The sequence below is a fragment of the Lacerta agilis genome, chromosome 2, assembly GCF_009819535.1.
Source record: "Lacerta agilis isolate rLacAgi1 chromosome 2, rLacAgi1.pri, whole genome shotgun sequence".
Classification (NCBI taxonomy): Eukaryota; Metazoa; Chordata; class Lepidosauria; order Squamata; family Lacertidae; genus Lacerta; species Lacerta agilis.
In genome coordinates, this window is record NC_046313.1 from 62,972,833 (window position 1) to 62,987,750 (window position 14,918).

At 42.0% G+C, this 14,918-nt stretch overlaps 1 protein-coding gene across 2 annotated transcripts in view; it reads right to left on the bottom strand.

Annotated features, from left to right (window-relative positions):
* ADAM19 (ADAM metallopeptidase domain 19) overlaps positions 1 to 14,918 on the bottom strand; it is a 47,629-nt gene that overhangs the window by 26,304 nt on the left and 6,407 nt on the right. For both annotated transcript variants that reach the window (XM_033140370.1, XM_033140369.1), the window contains exon 3: positions 12,779 to 12,849. In XM_033140370.1, the coding sequence (XP_032996261.1) occupies positions 12,779 to 12,849 (71 nt within the window). The remainder of the gene's footprint in view (positions 1 to 12,778; positions 12,850 to 14,918) is intronic.

Consider the following 14,918-nt stretch of genomic DNA (forward strand, 5'->3'; position numbering starts at 1 on the left):
TGCAGAGCCAATCCAGTGCATTTGCAGTGCGCTGACCTCCCCACTGGCTCGCCCTTTTCCTTCTTGGTTATTGGCAGTGAGCTCCATGTTGGGAAGCCAAGTGGGCAGTGGTGTCCTGTTCCGCTGGACACCACTGTGTTGCTAAAATAACCTGCAATGTGTACCATCAAGCTGAGTAAAATACACAAATGCAATTAGGGGAAAGATAGGCTTTTTGAGGCTTTGCAGGAAGTCTGGTATTCACCGACAAATGGCCCCTGGCACATCACCATGATCCGTGAGTCATCAGGAGAGATAAAGGAAAATGCATCTCTTTTCTTCACCCCCTTCAGAAGGATAATCATTTAAACCCCTGCTTAATTTAAGTTAACTTCAAAAGTTGTATTGCTCACTGTCTGGCCTAGGGTAAGCTGCTAGCTCTTAGTTGCATGTCTTCCACAGAAGGTTACAATATGAAAAGTACTTCTGTACACTGATTGTGCTATAGAGATAATGAAAGACAACTAATGCCAATATGGCAACCTTTTATCGTTACTGTACTCCAGCAAAATTAATTTTGCTTCCCTGGCCGTCTTTGCTGGTACAAAACACTAAGCCTTGCAACTGCAGACTACAGATAACCACAATAAAACAAAAACCCTAAACAAAAAATACTGCACAGTAAGCTCTCTATTATCTCCTATGTTGTCATGGTCTGGAAAGCAAGAAACAATTATTTTCCCACCCAAACTGTATTAGCTTCCAGGAAACTGACATAAGCAATATGCTCAGAGCAAGCAATGACCTTAGGAGAGGCTGTGCCAAACTTGCTTCAGGTGTTGTAAACCCAGATGAGGTTTAATAATAATAATAATAATAATAATTAAAGTAGTGACTCCTGGAAGCACTTCACAGATATGCAAAGGGTTTGACCAGTGTAAGCTCTTCCAAGTCGGCAGTTCAACTGCACACGTGAAACTACTGTATAACTAAACACATGGAAGTCACATGGAATTTTTCAATTTGAATGGAGTAGTACTTTTTTGTTTGCTAATCAGTTTCATCAAGGGACCTAGCATTCTAATATTATGAGAGGAGACAAAATTCCATTTACCCACTTTTCCCATGCTATTTATAAATTTTGTGAACATTTATCATATCCCATTTAGTTTCTCTCTCTCTCTCTCTCTCTCTCTCTCTCTCTCTCTCTCTCTCTCACACACACACACACACACGTGTATATATCTTGGTTCTTAAGTCTGGGCTGAGACCAAGAATATGAAAGTATACCGTATTTGAGCCACATATCTGTAGTATAGGCTGAAACAAAATGGTCATTCCCTCTGACTATAAGGTATAAGGGCACTATAAGCTCAATGGATATTGTTTATACATTCCCTGAATTGTGTCTCTCTCACTCCATTTCCCCTTATTGTTTCCCAACCTATGATGCCATTCTTTAGACTACAAAAGAAACAGGAAATTTTTGGGTTATTTACACTGAGCAAACAAAACCCAACAATGTGAGTTTTCCCCTACTAACACAAGCTTAATATTATTTGGGACAAGGCTGACTCCGGAGGCTGGGTATTTACCAAGGCCCTAAGATCAACTGAGATCCCATCACTCTAAAAGTGCTGCCATTTCCACTTTGCATGGTATAGCTTAGTAGAACTGTGATGTCCCACTGGGGGATGGGGGCGCAGCCACAGTGGTGGAGGAGCAGAACATGTTGAGCACTCAACAGTGGCGAGTGCTGGGCAGTGAGTGCCCAGCCACAGCAAGTGGCAGGCGCCCAGTGGCAAGGTGGGGGCCGGGAACAGTGAGGGCAGTGGTTTTTGCCTCAAGCAGCAAAACAACCCAGCCTGGCCCTGAATGTGAATCTTATTCTAGAGAAGTCAAAATGCAAGCAATCATGTGGTATTTTTATTTTTAAAAAGTCAGGATAAAAATATTCAAAACGAAAATTTTCAATTACTGTAACTTGCTGGTTTCCATTTTTGTCAGCCTACCACACAAATGTCAGGAAAACGCTAAATGTGTCATGCTGTGGTTAATGAGTGTGGGCAAGATGTGAAGGACCTAAGTACAAATGTGGCCAGCATGTGACAAATTGGGCTAAGTCCTGAAACAAGGCAAGTCACAGATTCTAATTTTTCCTATGGCTAGAGGCTATGGTCCATCCAACACAACAGCTCTTGCATCAGCAATTTAACAGGAGGTAAAGCACGTGGTGTAGTCAAGGAGCCCTACCTCCAGAGATCATCCTACTGTCTGGAACATATGTTGTTTTGAGATTATTTGCAATCCCTATATTTTTTGGAAAAACAAAAAAGACCTTTCTAATTCTTATGTTCTTATTGTCAAACCCATGGACCCACAATAAGCAGGGTTAAGCTAACTTAATGGCTATGAGCTACACCATTTCATGCTTATGAGTACAAAAATAAAACATCCTTAATTGGACACTAAACAAATGCCAGGCAGGGATCTACAGTTAAATCCAACATAAAATAAAACCTAACATTGAAATGGCGATCTAACACATGAGCAGCCATGTAATCCTGAGGTCATTTGGCCAACTTTTTGCATGTGTTATTATTTATTTGAAAGCGGAAGGTCTGGCTTCTGCAATGCTGACCAATGTGTTCATATCCCAAACAGCTGTGGTAAACATTTTTCTTTGTGCGCTATAAGTTACACGCACACAAGATTGTGACATGGTTCAGATGTTGGCACTAAGCCAAATCATGGCTTAGCCTGAATGAGCACCAGTAAAAACTGCAGCCACATTAGTGCTGTTCTTGTGAGACCCAACGCTATTCCATAGGTTTGCATAGCATTACATGTGAACCTGGGCTCATGGTTTATCTCACTCCAAACTAATTAGTTCTAACTTTTGCTGGTTGAATAGTTGTTGGTTTTTTATTTCTCAGATGTTATTGTTTCGGTCCTTTAAACAAATTGGACTGACTTTAATGTACAACAGGTCTCTGAGGTCCATGTTTTGGATAAAGGTGCAGTTCTGAAAATGTCTAAATAAATAAATGTCTATTTGTCACCCCTACTAAAACAGGAGTGGGGAACTGCCAACCCCTGAACTGGATGCAGGTCCCAGTCCCTTTCTGCCATGAACTCTCTTCTTTAGCCCTGCTCCATCCTCTTCCATACCATCCCCTTACCCAGTGATGACTTCCCAACCTGCTGGGTTTTCATGCTGGTCAGGAAGAAGGAGAAGCTTCTTTTCTTTCCACCCACCACAGAAACAAAGCAAGAGGAGGGCACAGAGAACAAAAGAGGGGGGAAAGGTGGGGAGAGAGAGATGGGTACATCTGCCCACTTTTGGCTTTGGTCCCACCTGCCACCAAGTGGCCACACCACTAATATGGATCCCCCAAGAGATCACTCCCAAACAGCTCACAACATACAAAAAGCTTCTTCACTACCTCTGCTATTAAAACACACATGCATTTACTGCAGACCTTAGGCACTTCCAGTATACTGTACACAAATGGCTCTAAGTTTCTCTTGTGATAAAGTAATATGAGCCACCTGGTTCAGATTCTCTGCCTCCCCACCCCACCCCACCCCAAAATACTTTTTCTTTTCTGCCAAGGGGATGAAAATCACTAAGTGGTCCTGCTGACTGATATGGCGGTTATTATTTTTCCAGCATCACAGGCAATGGCCCTAAAGAAGAATACAAGTTAACTATGACAGTGAATGTCGATGTCGTGAAAAATCAGCCAAATCCAGACTACCTGGCAGGAAAGCAGTGCCAGCACCATAGATCAGGCTCTATTCTCTAACAAAGAGTGATCAGCCAGTGATTTCAAAAAGTGTGTTGTAAGGGGCTGATAGCATTTTGCCAGCTGTTGGTTTCAATCTCATATTCTATCTGTGCTGCGCTTCAGAAAGGAAGCTGCTTCTGCTGATAAAATTAACAACAAAACTGGAACTGTTTTTCAAAGCTGGTGTGATTTCAGAAATGGCTGGAGCACACACACACATACAACCCAATTTATATTGGTAATATGTGGAGGGTTGCAGCCTTAACCCAGAAGAAGAAAATAACTCTGGCCCAGATCTAGGCAAGTGAAAGCTGACCTTGATACACCCACATCGCATGCACTCAGCGTTTGCTTTGAAAGAATAACTTCTGTGGGTGCAGGGCAGGCTGCTTGCTGCTCCCTGCAGTTTTGAATGTCCTCCTGCTGAAGTATGGATGCAGGCTGTATGTGGACAGCTGTTGCCAGTTTTCATTGAGCTGCAAACCTCAGGAGCAGGGTCAGATCCAAGGAGTGAGCAAGGGCCTGGCCCACAGCCACAATGTACAGATGTCTTAAAGACTCGTTTCCAGCCTTATTCAGAGCCCTCTTGGCTTGGCTCCACTCTGTCAATGATACCATTGTTCCAAACAAAGCCTCCATCTTAACACCACGGGGCAGATCAGTGAAAGTGCCTGCAGTGAAGAGGCTTCTATTTTGTGGTATAGGGTGGGGAGCGTCAAATATTTTATGTATGAGGCAGATGGAAATTAGGTTGGAAAAGAGCATTGTGTCATCCGAATGGCAACAAGGGAACAGAGGCACACACATCACAGCTCCCTTGTCGCGTGGCTCTTCTGGAGATTTCATCAGCCTGAACACAACTGAAGCCTCCACCAGAATGGAGAGATAAATCCATACTTTCCAACATGCCTCCATGGCATCATAGAACCATAGTTGGAAGGGACCACGAGGATCATCTGGTCCAATCCCCTCCAGTGCAGGAGTCTTCCACCCAAGGTGGAGCTCAAACCCACAGCTCTGAGATTAAGAGTCCTATGCTCTACCGACTGAGCTGTCCCTCATGGTCAGAGGGATGCGAGGACTGAGGAAGGGAAAGGCACATTCCCTCAGCACCATCCTAGAATATTTATATGCCTAAAGAACAACTCAACTGGTGTCCCCTCTGCATGGGCTTCCTTGGTATCTGCACCATTCATACACCAAACCTTGACTTCATCATTTTGCTCTCATTGGAGAAAGTTGTTTCACCCCACCAAAAGAGCTATCCTACCTCTGGTTCCAAAAGACAAACAAAAAGTACATAAGAACATACCGTAATCATAGTTCAGCGGTAGAGCATCCTTTGTGCTCTACCACCCCAGAGAGACCCAAATTCAATCCCCAGGATCTCCAGGCAGGACTGGGAATGTTCTTGGCCTGAAACCTTGGAGATTTGCTACCAATCAGTTGGATAATATTAAGCTAGATGGACCAGTGATCTGACTTGGTATAAGGTAGGCTCCTGTTTTCCTATGTGTTCAAAATCCAAAGAGAGAAATAAAAGATAAAATTCCAATGAACAGAAACTAGTAGATACAAAATACTGCATGTCTTGCTTTCATTCACACTAGATGATGTCAGTCAGCACTGGATAGGTCTTCAACCTAAGACAGAAGCATGGCTATAATTTAAAGAAATCCAACAGTACAGATTGATGAGTAAATGAGAACAATTTCAAATCAGGAAAGAGAGAGTACAGTTCAAGAGAGAAAAACTGATAAGACGTCACAACATCAACCTCACTGAAGAACTATGAGCAGCTTCCAGGAAGGGGACGAGAAAAGAGAGGGAAGCAGGTAAGAACTGAAATATACAAAAGCATAAATAAATAAATGGTTTTGAGTTTTCAGAATTCAAAGGTCTGGATTAATTTGAGAAATTTAGAATTACCTTCAATCTAATGTAAAACCCACAAAAATACTTTTGAACAATAGGGACTGTTGCTGCAGATAATACTGTATATTAATAGTTTTCACAGCAACAGAAATAAAGTATTATAAGAGTATGTGAAAGGGTAATTGATGACTTGGCTTGTTAGCCCAGTGGATAAATGGAATAAGCAAGTGAATGGAACAGATCAGGAGCTTCGTCCACCTTAGAAATTCCTGACAATGGATATTTATTATTATGACATCATCAGACTGGGAATGTCTCCATGTCCTTTGCACTTACAAACATCTATATATGTACAGTATATTGGGAGAGCACCTGGGAACCCTATATATGTAGTGTTGAGTCCCATGATGGAAGATGAATTGCCCCTTTATGATAGTGGTTGCAGAAAAAGTTATGGAGCATAAGAGACAACATAGAGGGGTCAAATCTAAGACATCATTCTCTATTATTTGGTTTCCATTTGTCAAATTTGTTTCTCAGGGAAGGTGCATTGCAGTAATCCAGCCTTGAGGTTACCATGGTCTACAGTGGTCAGGCTATCCATATTATGTGTAAGATTTCAGTGACGATAGAATTTTGTACCAGTGGATCAGCATCCTTCTGGATAAAGGGATAAATGTAAATAAAAAAATCCTGACAAGAAACTGCGTGAAAATGACAATAGTGACTTTGAAAAAGAATGGGAACCCTTTACAATATATTTGCAGAAACAACAGAAAGAAATGGTCTCGCTGGCAGGATTTAAATAAACATTTCCAATTTCATTTACAGAGAACAAGAAGTACAACAATGTGATAACATAGTATTGTAAATATATAGCAGAATGTATCATCTGATGTAATACAGTGGTACCTCGACTTACGAATTACTCGACATACGAATTTTTCAACTTACGAATGGACATCCGTTGGCGGTTTTAGATAGGCTATACTCGACTTACAAATTTTAGATGCAGTTTCCTTGACTTTCGTTTTTTTTTCGTTTCCAATGCATTCCTATGGGGAGATCGCTTTTTTCGACTTACGAATTTTTCGACCTACGAATGTGCATTCGGAACGGATTAAATTCGTAAGTCGAGGTACCACTGTACATCAGAAATGGTAGTTGAGGGAAGTCAACAGGGAGGGGGGAAATTGGAAAGTGTATGTTCAGCAATGATATTGGACATTTGTTTTGGGAAAAGAAAATTAATAAAAAATATTTTTAAAAAATAGAAATAAAAAATCCTGGACTCTTCATCTTAGTGATTTGAACAAGTTAGAGCAGCATTTTTGTTTAAGAATAATATATTTGTCTTAAGTTGACCATATCCTTTCCTCAATAGACAGATGCCATTTAAAATAATAATAATAATAATAATAATAATAATAATAATAATAATAATAATAGGTGCATACAAGTATGACAGTCAAAATCCAATATCAATTCACTGATTTTGACAGGGGTATGTCAAAATGAGGTAAAAATCACATGTTCCAAGGCCCACTGACAGCAAATTGTTAATATGAAACAATAAACCTGCCCAAATGGCTTGCCAAGAATACTTGGAAGTAGAGGAAGGATTTATTTCTCAGTGATTCTTTATACACTGTTGGATTAGGACCCAAATCACTGCTGTGATTCCTTTTGGCTGCAGTACAAATGCCTTCAAGTGAGTGATAATTTGACTTTGCTCTGCCGCATTACTCCAATAACATGAAATCACCATTTGTTATGAAAAACAAAACCATCCCACCCATGCAGTATATGCCAGTAATGAACTGCTTTTTAAATTCCAGAATCACACGGGATTGGAAATGTTCAAATTCTGTTAAATAATTAAAGCTTGAGGTTTTTAGTTGGCTTATGAACTTTGGGAGTTACATATCACACTTGCTTCATAAGTTCTCTTGGGACTCAAGTCGGGAACATGATGCAAGCCAGCAGCCCTTGGATGAATTGTTCAGGATTCTCTTCTTCTTCTTTGCAAAAGGTTTAGTGTCATTTACAAACACTTATGTCTTTCCTCAGGTCAACCATGTTTCAACCAAGCTGCCTCTTAAGTGTCAGAACTGCCGGGGAGAGTTAACACTGATGGGCAATGAGATGTGCCCCAAAGCAAAAGTCAAAGGGGAGGAAATAGAAGGGGAAATTTGTTCTCACAAACTTTTGTTTGTGGCATGTATATATCTACAGGTTTTTAAAATAAGAAGGTGTGGCGGAATAATGCCTGGTTCATCATGGGTTAACCTATCACTCCCATGTTAGGTAGGTGTTCCCTGGGAGGCGGAGCTAGTTGGCATTCTAAAAGGAGGGGGAACAACCTGGAAAGGCAGTTGGGGGTTTGGCAGTTGGGTGTGGAGGTTTAGAAAGAGAAACTGCGAGGTTAGGCTTTGGGGAATGGGAGGAAAGGTCATTACCATTGCTAACGGGATGCAGGAAAGATTATAACTGAGCTGAATTATATAAGAAGATTTGTACCAGTAATAACTCAAGACATCCATGTTTTCAAGTTACCTTAATAAAGTTAAAAGTGCTTAAACGTTCGTGGACTCTGGCAGTGCGTCAGTGCCTCAAGAGGTGTGGCTGAGGGGAAAAGCACTAAGGGTTTCCTGTGATAGAGGGAACGGGTGGCTTATTTTCCTGGCATACAGAGGACTGGGCAGGGAAGCCAAAGGTGCCACGCAGTTGCCAAAAAGGGAAGGCAAGCTGCAGTAGTTTGGGAACCCAGGGCGGGAGATCCCAAAGGTGGCAAGAGTTGTTTCGAACGTGAAGCACTGAGGTACCCCAGAGACAACTCCCATATAACCACTGAAGGATTCATCCTAGTTGGTAGAGAAACTTAGGGAGAGTCACGGTTGGGGAAGTATCGACGGGAGAGGGAATAGGATCCCTCCCTTTTCAAGTGGGGCTTAATGGCCTTCATAGTCCTGCTGATGTCAAAGGTTTGGGTTCTGCTTATATAATCTCTTCCGGAAAGTATTTCCTTCCTGGAGCATCTGATGCAGAGCTAAGCAGGTCTCCCCTCTTATAACCCCAAAGATCAAAGAACTGTAAAGCTGCAGAGTCCAACTGCCTGCACATCTTCCTATATGATAAGCAAAATGAGGACAGGAGAGAAGGAAGCTTTCTTCCTGCCTGGGAAATTGTGCAATGTTTAGAGTCAATGAAGAGATAACCTAGCTTCCTTGCCTAGCCCTCTGACAATGAAATCATCATTCCAGGAGGAAGATGGCCAGAATGCCTCCCGCAGCAAGACCTGGCTTTCTGACCATTCATAAATTCTTCGTGAGACCTGCAGAAGAGGTCAAAGCCTTCTGTCATTTGTTCCCATTCATATCCTACGTGTGTAGGAAGTTACCAGCAAATCACAGTGTGTGTGGCACCTATGCAGAATCCCACAGCAATCCTTCCTACGTAAAGCTGAAATAGGCAACAGCCACTTTTGTTTCCAGTTTTCTGTTTCCTTAAACAAGCACTAGAAAGGAAACCAGATAAGGCAGGAAATTATAATGGAAGTGACCCAGTATCCAGCAGCTCAGAATCTCAGGCAATGGTGGGGGGTGGGGTCTTGTTAGCCCTGACACATGGAAACAGTACAGTGGATTTGTCAGTTTTGTTTTCCAAGGTACAGTAATTCTACAATTAGATCTCTGGGCTGGGCTGAGAGCCAGAGCATTTTCTGTGTCAACTAGCCAATGACTGCATGTCTTGGCTACCATCACAATGAATTCTTCCTAGCCTGAATTATAAATGCCCTTTCTAAACAAACCTGTGCCAAGTCTCATTGCCTCCATTAAATGCCATGTCTTCCGTGTCGAGCAAAATGGAGCAAACCACACAGGTAACACAGCAAAGTTTTTAGATTACCATTAACAAACTTCCATTCTAAAACAAGATCCTCACTAGCAGTAGAATATTTTCTTCTTCTTCTTCAGTACAGCTTCTCTTCTAAAAATTACCCTCTTCATCCAAAGGGACAAGTTCTTAGGCATAGTCTTTTGTCATTCATTACTTATATGTTTGTCACATTTTCAACCTTGCTATCTTCAGTCAAAGGGGAATTCTGTCTTTCTTTCAAAAATGCACACGAAGTTTAAAACAAATCTGTTTACATGTGAGGTTCTTCCTGAACTATGGCCAATGTTATTCTTAGAACCTCTCTACATCTATTTTGTGATCCATCTGCCTTGGATTTTCTGCTTTGCAGCTGCAGAGCTTAAGCATCTCAACAGATCATTTAATAATCAATTGGGCTGCACCAGGTGTCTGGGAACCTATTCAGAGATAATAGCTAATAGAGTAACTTCCTGTGGAATTAAATAGAGCTTGAACCTCCTCAGTCCCAGCTATAACCACCACCAAAACATAAACTGTTAGTTTCTAACATACTCAAAGTATCCTCAGATGTACTGAAACTAAGCTCGAGTATGTGCTGAACTTACTTCAAAACACTAACCGTGCAATACTACACAAACCTACTCGGACATAAGCCCCATAATAAAATTAAGAACAACAACAAGCCAGTAATCCCCCTCCCACAACACTTTTCAAAGGGCATTGATTAAAAACAAATAACCAGAAAAGAAAAGAAAAATATACTAGTATAAAAATTATACTGGCAAAGAACTAGCATTCTATGTTTGGAGCACTTGATGAAAGTCCGTACCAGTACCCAAGTGAGGAGTTGTACCGGTACTTATTACACATCACAGAAAACTATGAGCCCTGTACATTTTTTCCTGCAGCCCCTTGCAAAGTTGAATGGCTGTGCGGGTGTGTGTTTAGAGGGATGAGGGGCCCAACTCAGGAAGTAAACACAATATATGTGTTCCGTTTTGCTAGCCTGTTGAGAGCAGGCCTCAGATGAAAATAGCACAGCATGGTTCCCAGGAGACACCTGGAAGTTATGTCATCATGCTCAGAGTTAATCTACTGCTAATGTTTTGCTCAAGGGACTCTGCTTCTGCCAATTCTCTTCCACCACTCATAGCTTTCCCTTCACAATTCCGCACAATCCCAAAACACCAGAAATGTAAAAGCAACTGGACAAAAGTCCTGTTTATGTTAGGCTGCAGACCCAAACCAATTCTTCGGAGCAGACAACAGACTTTTCTCAATTAAAGGGCATGTTGTGCAGCTACAGCCTGACTTCACAACAGGGTATATAGAATACTTTTAATGGTACTCTAATCATTTCCCAAATGCCAATGCAAGCATGCGGTTTCATGGTTTGTATTAGAAGCTGTGCTGAACAGAAATCTAGCATGTGTTTAGCAACGTAAGGTGCGTCAATTTCTCTTCCCCTATCTCGCCTTAGCTGTTGGAACATGTTTAGCAGGTAGCATTTCAGGGCGGGCTGACTGCTCTCAGAAGGTTCCAGTCTGGTCTATTAAGACAATATCTTTTCTGGAGGGGTTGGGAAGGTCTGCAGACTTTTTAACAAAGGCCTTCCTCTGACTATTTGTAGGACTCAAGCTCTGCCTTCTTCACAGGACCAACATAACTGCAAAGGATTGAGAGCATTTAGACCATTTCCTTGTGATTCTGTGTATCCATCAGCCCTTTGAACCCAGAAGTGCTGTAACTGATTAAAGGCACTCAATCAAATTAGTTACAATAATCAAGGTGCTAAAAACTGATATAGAAACAGCCTAGAAATGTCTGAGGAAATAGGTAAGTTGTTGGTTTTTTTTGCAATTTTTAAAATAATGGATAAGTTTGTTAAGCACACTGGAAACACCCATCAGTTGGTGCCTAGGCTCATCTCCAAGAAGAAGTCATCCCATAGAGCAGGTGCCCCCACAGAGAAAGTTATATTCCATACAATCATAACTTCTGCAGCTAATGCAATTAACATGGCTTTATCTATAAATGATCTAGAAGTATAGTTCCCAACAGGTGGTCCGTGGAGCTCACGGGGTCCACAAAACCCACCCGGGGTGTCCATGGCACCATTCACCTAACAAAAACAACCATAGAGATATAAGAACTTTCAAAAGTGGGTGGTCCATGGCTTGGCTTTTGAAAAATAGGGGGTCCGCCATACTTAGCTAATTGGGATCCACTGGCCTAGAATGCAAATGATAACATAAACTTGGAAATGTCTTATACTTCAGTCTCTCGGTAGTTGCCAACACTACCAGAGCCCTCTGTTTTATTTGGCTGGATGGCAGCAACCAGGCCTCTCTCGCATAGGGCAGAGTCTTCTCTTTTGCAGAGTGCCTTTCTCCTGATCTATGGATTTATGTCACGGGTGGTAAACCTTTCTCAGCCGGAGGGTGGCATTCCTTTGTGAATAAGCTTCCGGGGGGGGGCACATATCAGTGGTGGACACAGCTCAAGACAAAAGTGGGCAAAGCAATAATGTGACCTGTACCTTCATAGCATTGGCTACATTCCAACTTTGCAAAAACCGGAAGTTTCTGCACCCACGCCTCTTCATCTTCCATCTAGTCGAGCAAGTGGCCTTTTAAAATGTGGGAGTTTTTTGGGGGAAGTTATTGGGTTATTTTTGTTTTTATTTTGATTCTGTATTTTGTGGTTTTATATTTTGATTTTATTTTGTGAACGGCCCTGAGACTTCCAGATATAGGGCAGTACCGGTATATAAATTGAAATCAATCAATCAATAAAATAATGACAGTTCAAGGACACATAACCAGCCAGACAAAAGCAGTTGAGGAAGGCTCTGAGGATGGCTAAGGTCATGGCATGGCATAGGGAGAGTCCCACAGACCAGCTAGAGATGCCTATAGGGACATAACCCCTGGGCCTGACGTTACCTCTGATTTACGTAATCCAATTTCTAGTGCCTAGGAACAGGAACAAGCTAGAGTTTCTGTGGTTTGTTTGTGTACAAGTTTCACAAGGCTGTTTTAGAGGGTTGCTCAACATCTTCTGCCTTTGCATTTTGACAGCTATACAACACCATAGGAGAAGATGTTCCACTAACTGAACTTTTATTAAAGGAACAGGAGTGCCCTGTTTGGAGTTCAAAATGGCAGATAACCTCTACTTAGTTCACACAATAGATTAATAGAATTGTACAGTATATTTAAATATACCCTGCCTTTTCGTACAAGATTACTTACTCATTCTTCTCAACATCCAAGATGAAGTTTCTTCCTTCAGCTGTTATTTCTACTTCCGCTCTGGGTGGGTGCTGCATACAACATAGAAACAAAAGGTTTACACACACTCTGCATTTCTGGCTTACAACAGAATCAAGATATTAAGCAAAAGTTGAAAAAGAATAGCAAATACAGTGGTACCTCGGGTTAAGAACTTAATTCGTTCTGGAGGTCCGTTCTTAACCTGAAACTGTTCTTAACCTGAAGCACAACTTTAGCTTATGGAACCTCCTGCTGCCACTGCGCCGCCAGAGCACAATTTCTGTTCTTATCCTGAAGCAAAGTTCTTAACTTGAAACGTTATTTCTGAGTTAGCAGAGTATGTAACTTGAAGCGTATGTAACCTGAAGTGTATGTAACCTGAGGTACCACTGTAGTTTATTTCACTGATTCTCAAACAGTAGACTGCAGATCACTTACAACCCAATTGCTATGACTGTTTACTTAGAAGCAAATCAAGAGGAGTTCAATAAGGCCAACTCCCAGGTTGCAACTGGCTTATTGGTCCACATTGGTATAGCAGACCATAACACAAACAGAGAAGAACATTGGCAAACCATTTCTGGAGCAAACCATGATAAACACCAAATTAAAATTCCCTTCCTGTGCTCCAGTGCAGCTGTACTGAATGGACTGGCTTGAATGTAAAGGAAAAGCAGGGCTAGAGAGTGGATAAGGACATAAGAAGCATCTACTGGATCAGGCCAATGGCCCGTCTAGTCCAGCATCCTGTTCTCACAGTGGCCAACCTAAGAGAAGTCCAAAAGCAGGACGTGAGTGCAACAGCACTCTCCCCACTTGTGATTCCCACCAATCGGCACATGTGTACTGCCTGCAGCTGTGAAGACAGAACATAGCCATTGTGTGGTTGACAGGAACTTGTTGATACATGGTGCATGCCAGTGCGACGTTGGTTTGTCAAGACATTACTATTCAAGACTGATTCAAAGAACAAGCAAAACACTATACAACGAAGTTTAGGAAATCGTTGGCTGATTGGGAATGATGCAAACTCTAATAATGCCTATCTAACACCCACCCACCCTCCTTCACGGGACTTTGGGTGGCCCTCTGTCTGGGATTCTTTAGCTGTGATCCCTGCATTGTAGGGGGCTGGACGAGATGCCACTTGGGTTCCCTTCCAACCCTACTATGGATATTACAGTATGTTCTCTCAGAAGCAGAACTTGGATAATGATTCTTTGTGGTAGCTTACAAAGGCTGCAAGGTGGAAATTGGCAAATATTAGCTGATGTGTCAAAGGCAGAGCAGACGGATGAGGCAGGAAGTCACTATCACCTTCCCTCATGCACCCTCATAAAAAAACAACTGCCTGTTAATAAGAAGGAAAGTGAGTAATGTTGGTTGTTCTAAGTAATCAAAATTGCACCATTGCTAAACATGTTCCCATCCTAAGTGTGGTCTATGAAGGAACCTTGCCCACAATGAGCAGGAAATTGTTCAACCAAAATAGCCTCCAGCTTCTGCATTTCTAGTGCTTCCACACATACCCCAGTGGTTGCTACAACTTCCATGGAGAACACCATCCTCTTTTCCTATTCATATATCCACATGGTCCTTGACTATTCATAGCAGCAACAGATGCCCCTCCCTTCTGGTGCCTAATTTTAAATGATTTTTCCAATTTCATTTTAGAGCATTCAGGAACATTTTTGAGAGCTTGTGTGAGCAGGAGGAGGGAGAGAGTGCTTTGTGGCTAACGTTCAGGGCAGAGACTCGGGAGATGTGGGTTCAGTTCGCAGCTCGAGAGTTGCCTGTGCAATCTCTTTGTTGAGCAACTTGTTCCGAGCAAAAGAGAAGGACAAAAAAGAAATAGCAATGCCCTCTTGCCCTTATTGACACATGAGGCCTACCACATCCTTCTTCCTCAACTCTGCAAGGGATCTGATAGCAAACGGGTCACAGAGCTGGCCCTTCTCTTTGATCAAAAGCACATTTGCATGGCCACACACATAGCAGTAGAGGAAAACGATGCTTGCTTTGATTAAATCTCTGCTTCGCATCTGTCTGGTGCTTCCACACAGCCAAAACAGAGACAGCCAACAACAACTAGCTGAACTCCTCAGATAATTCTGCTGCA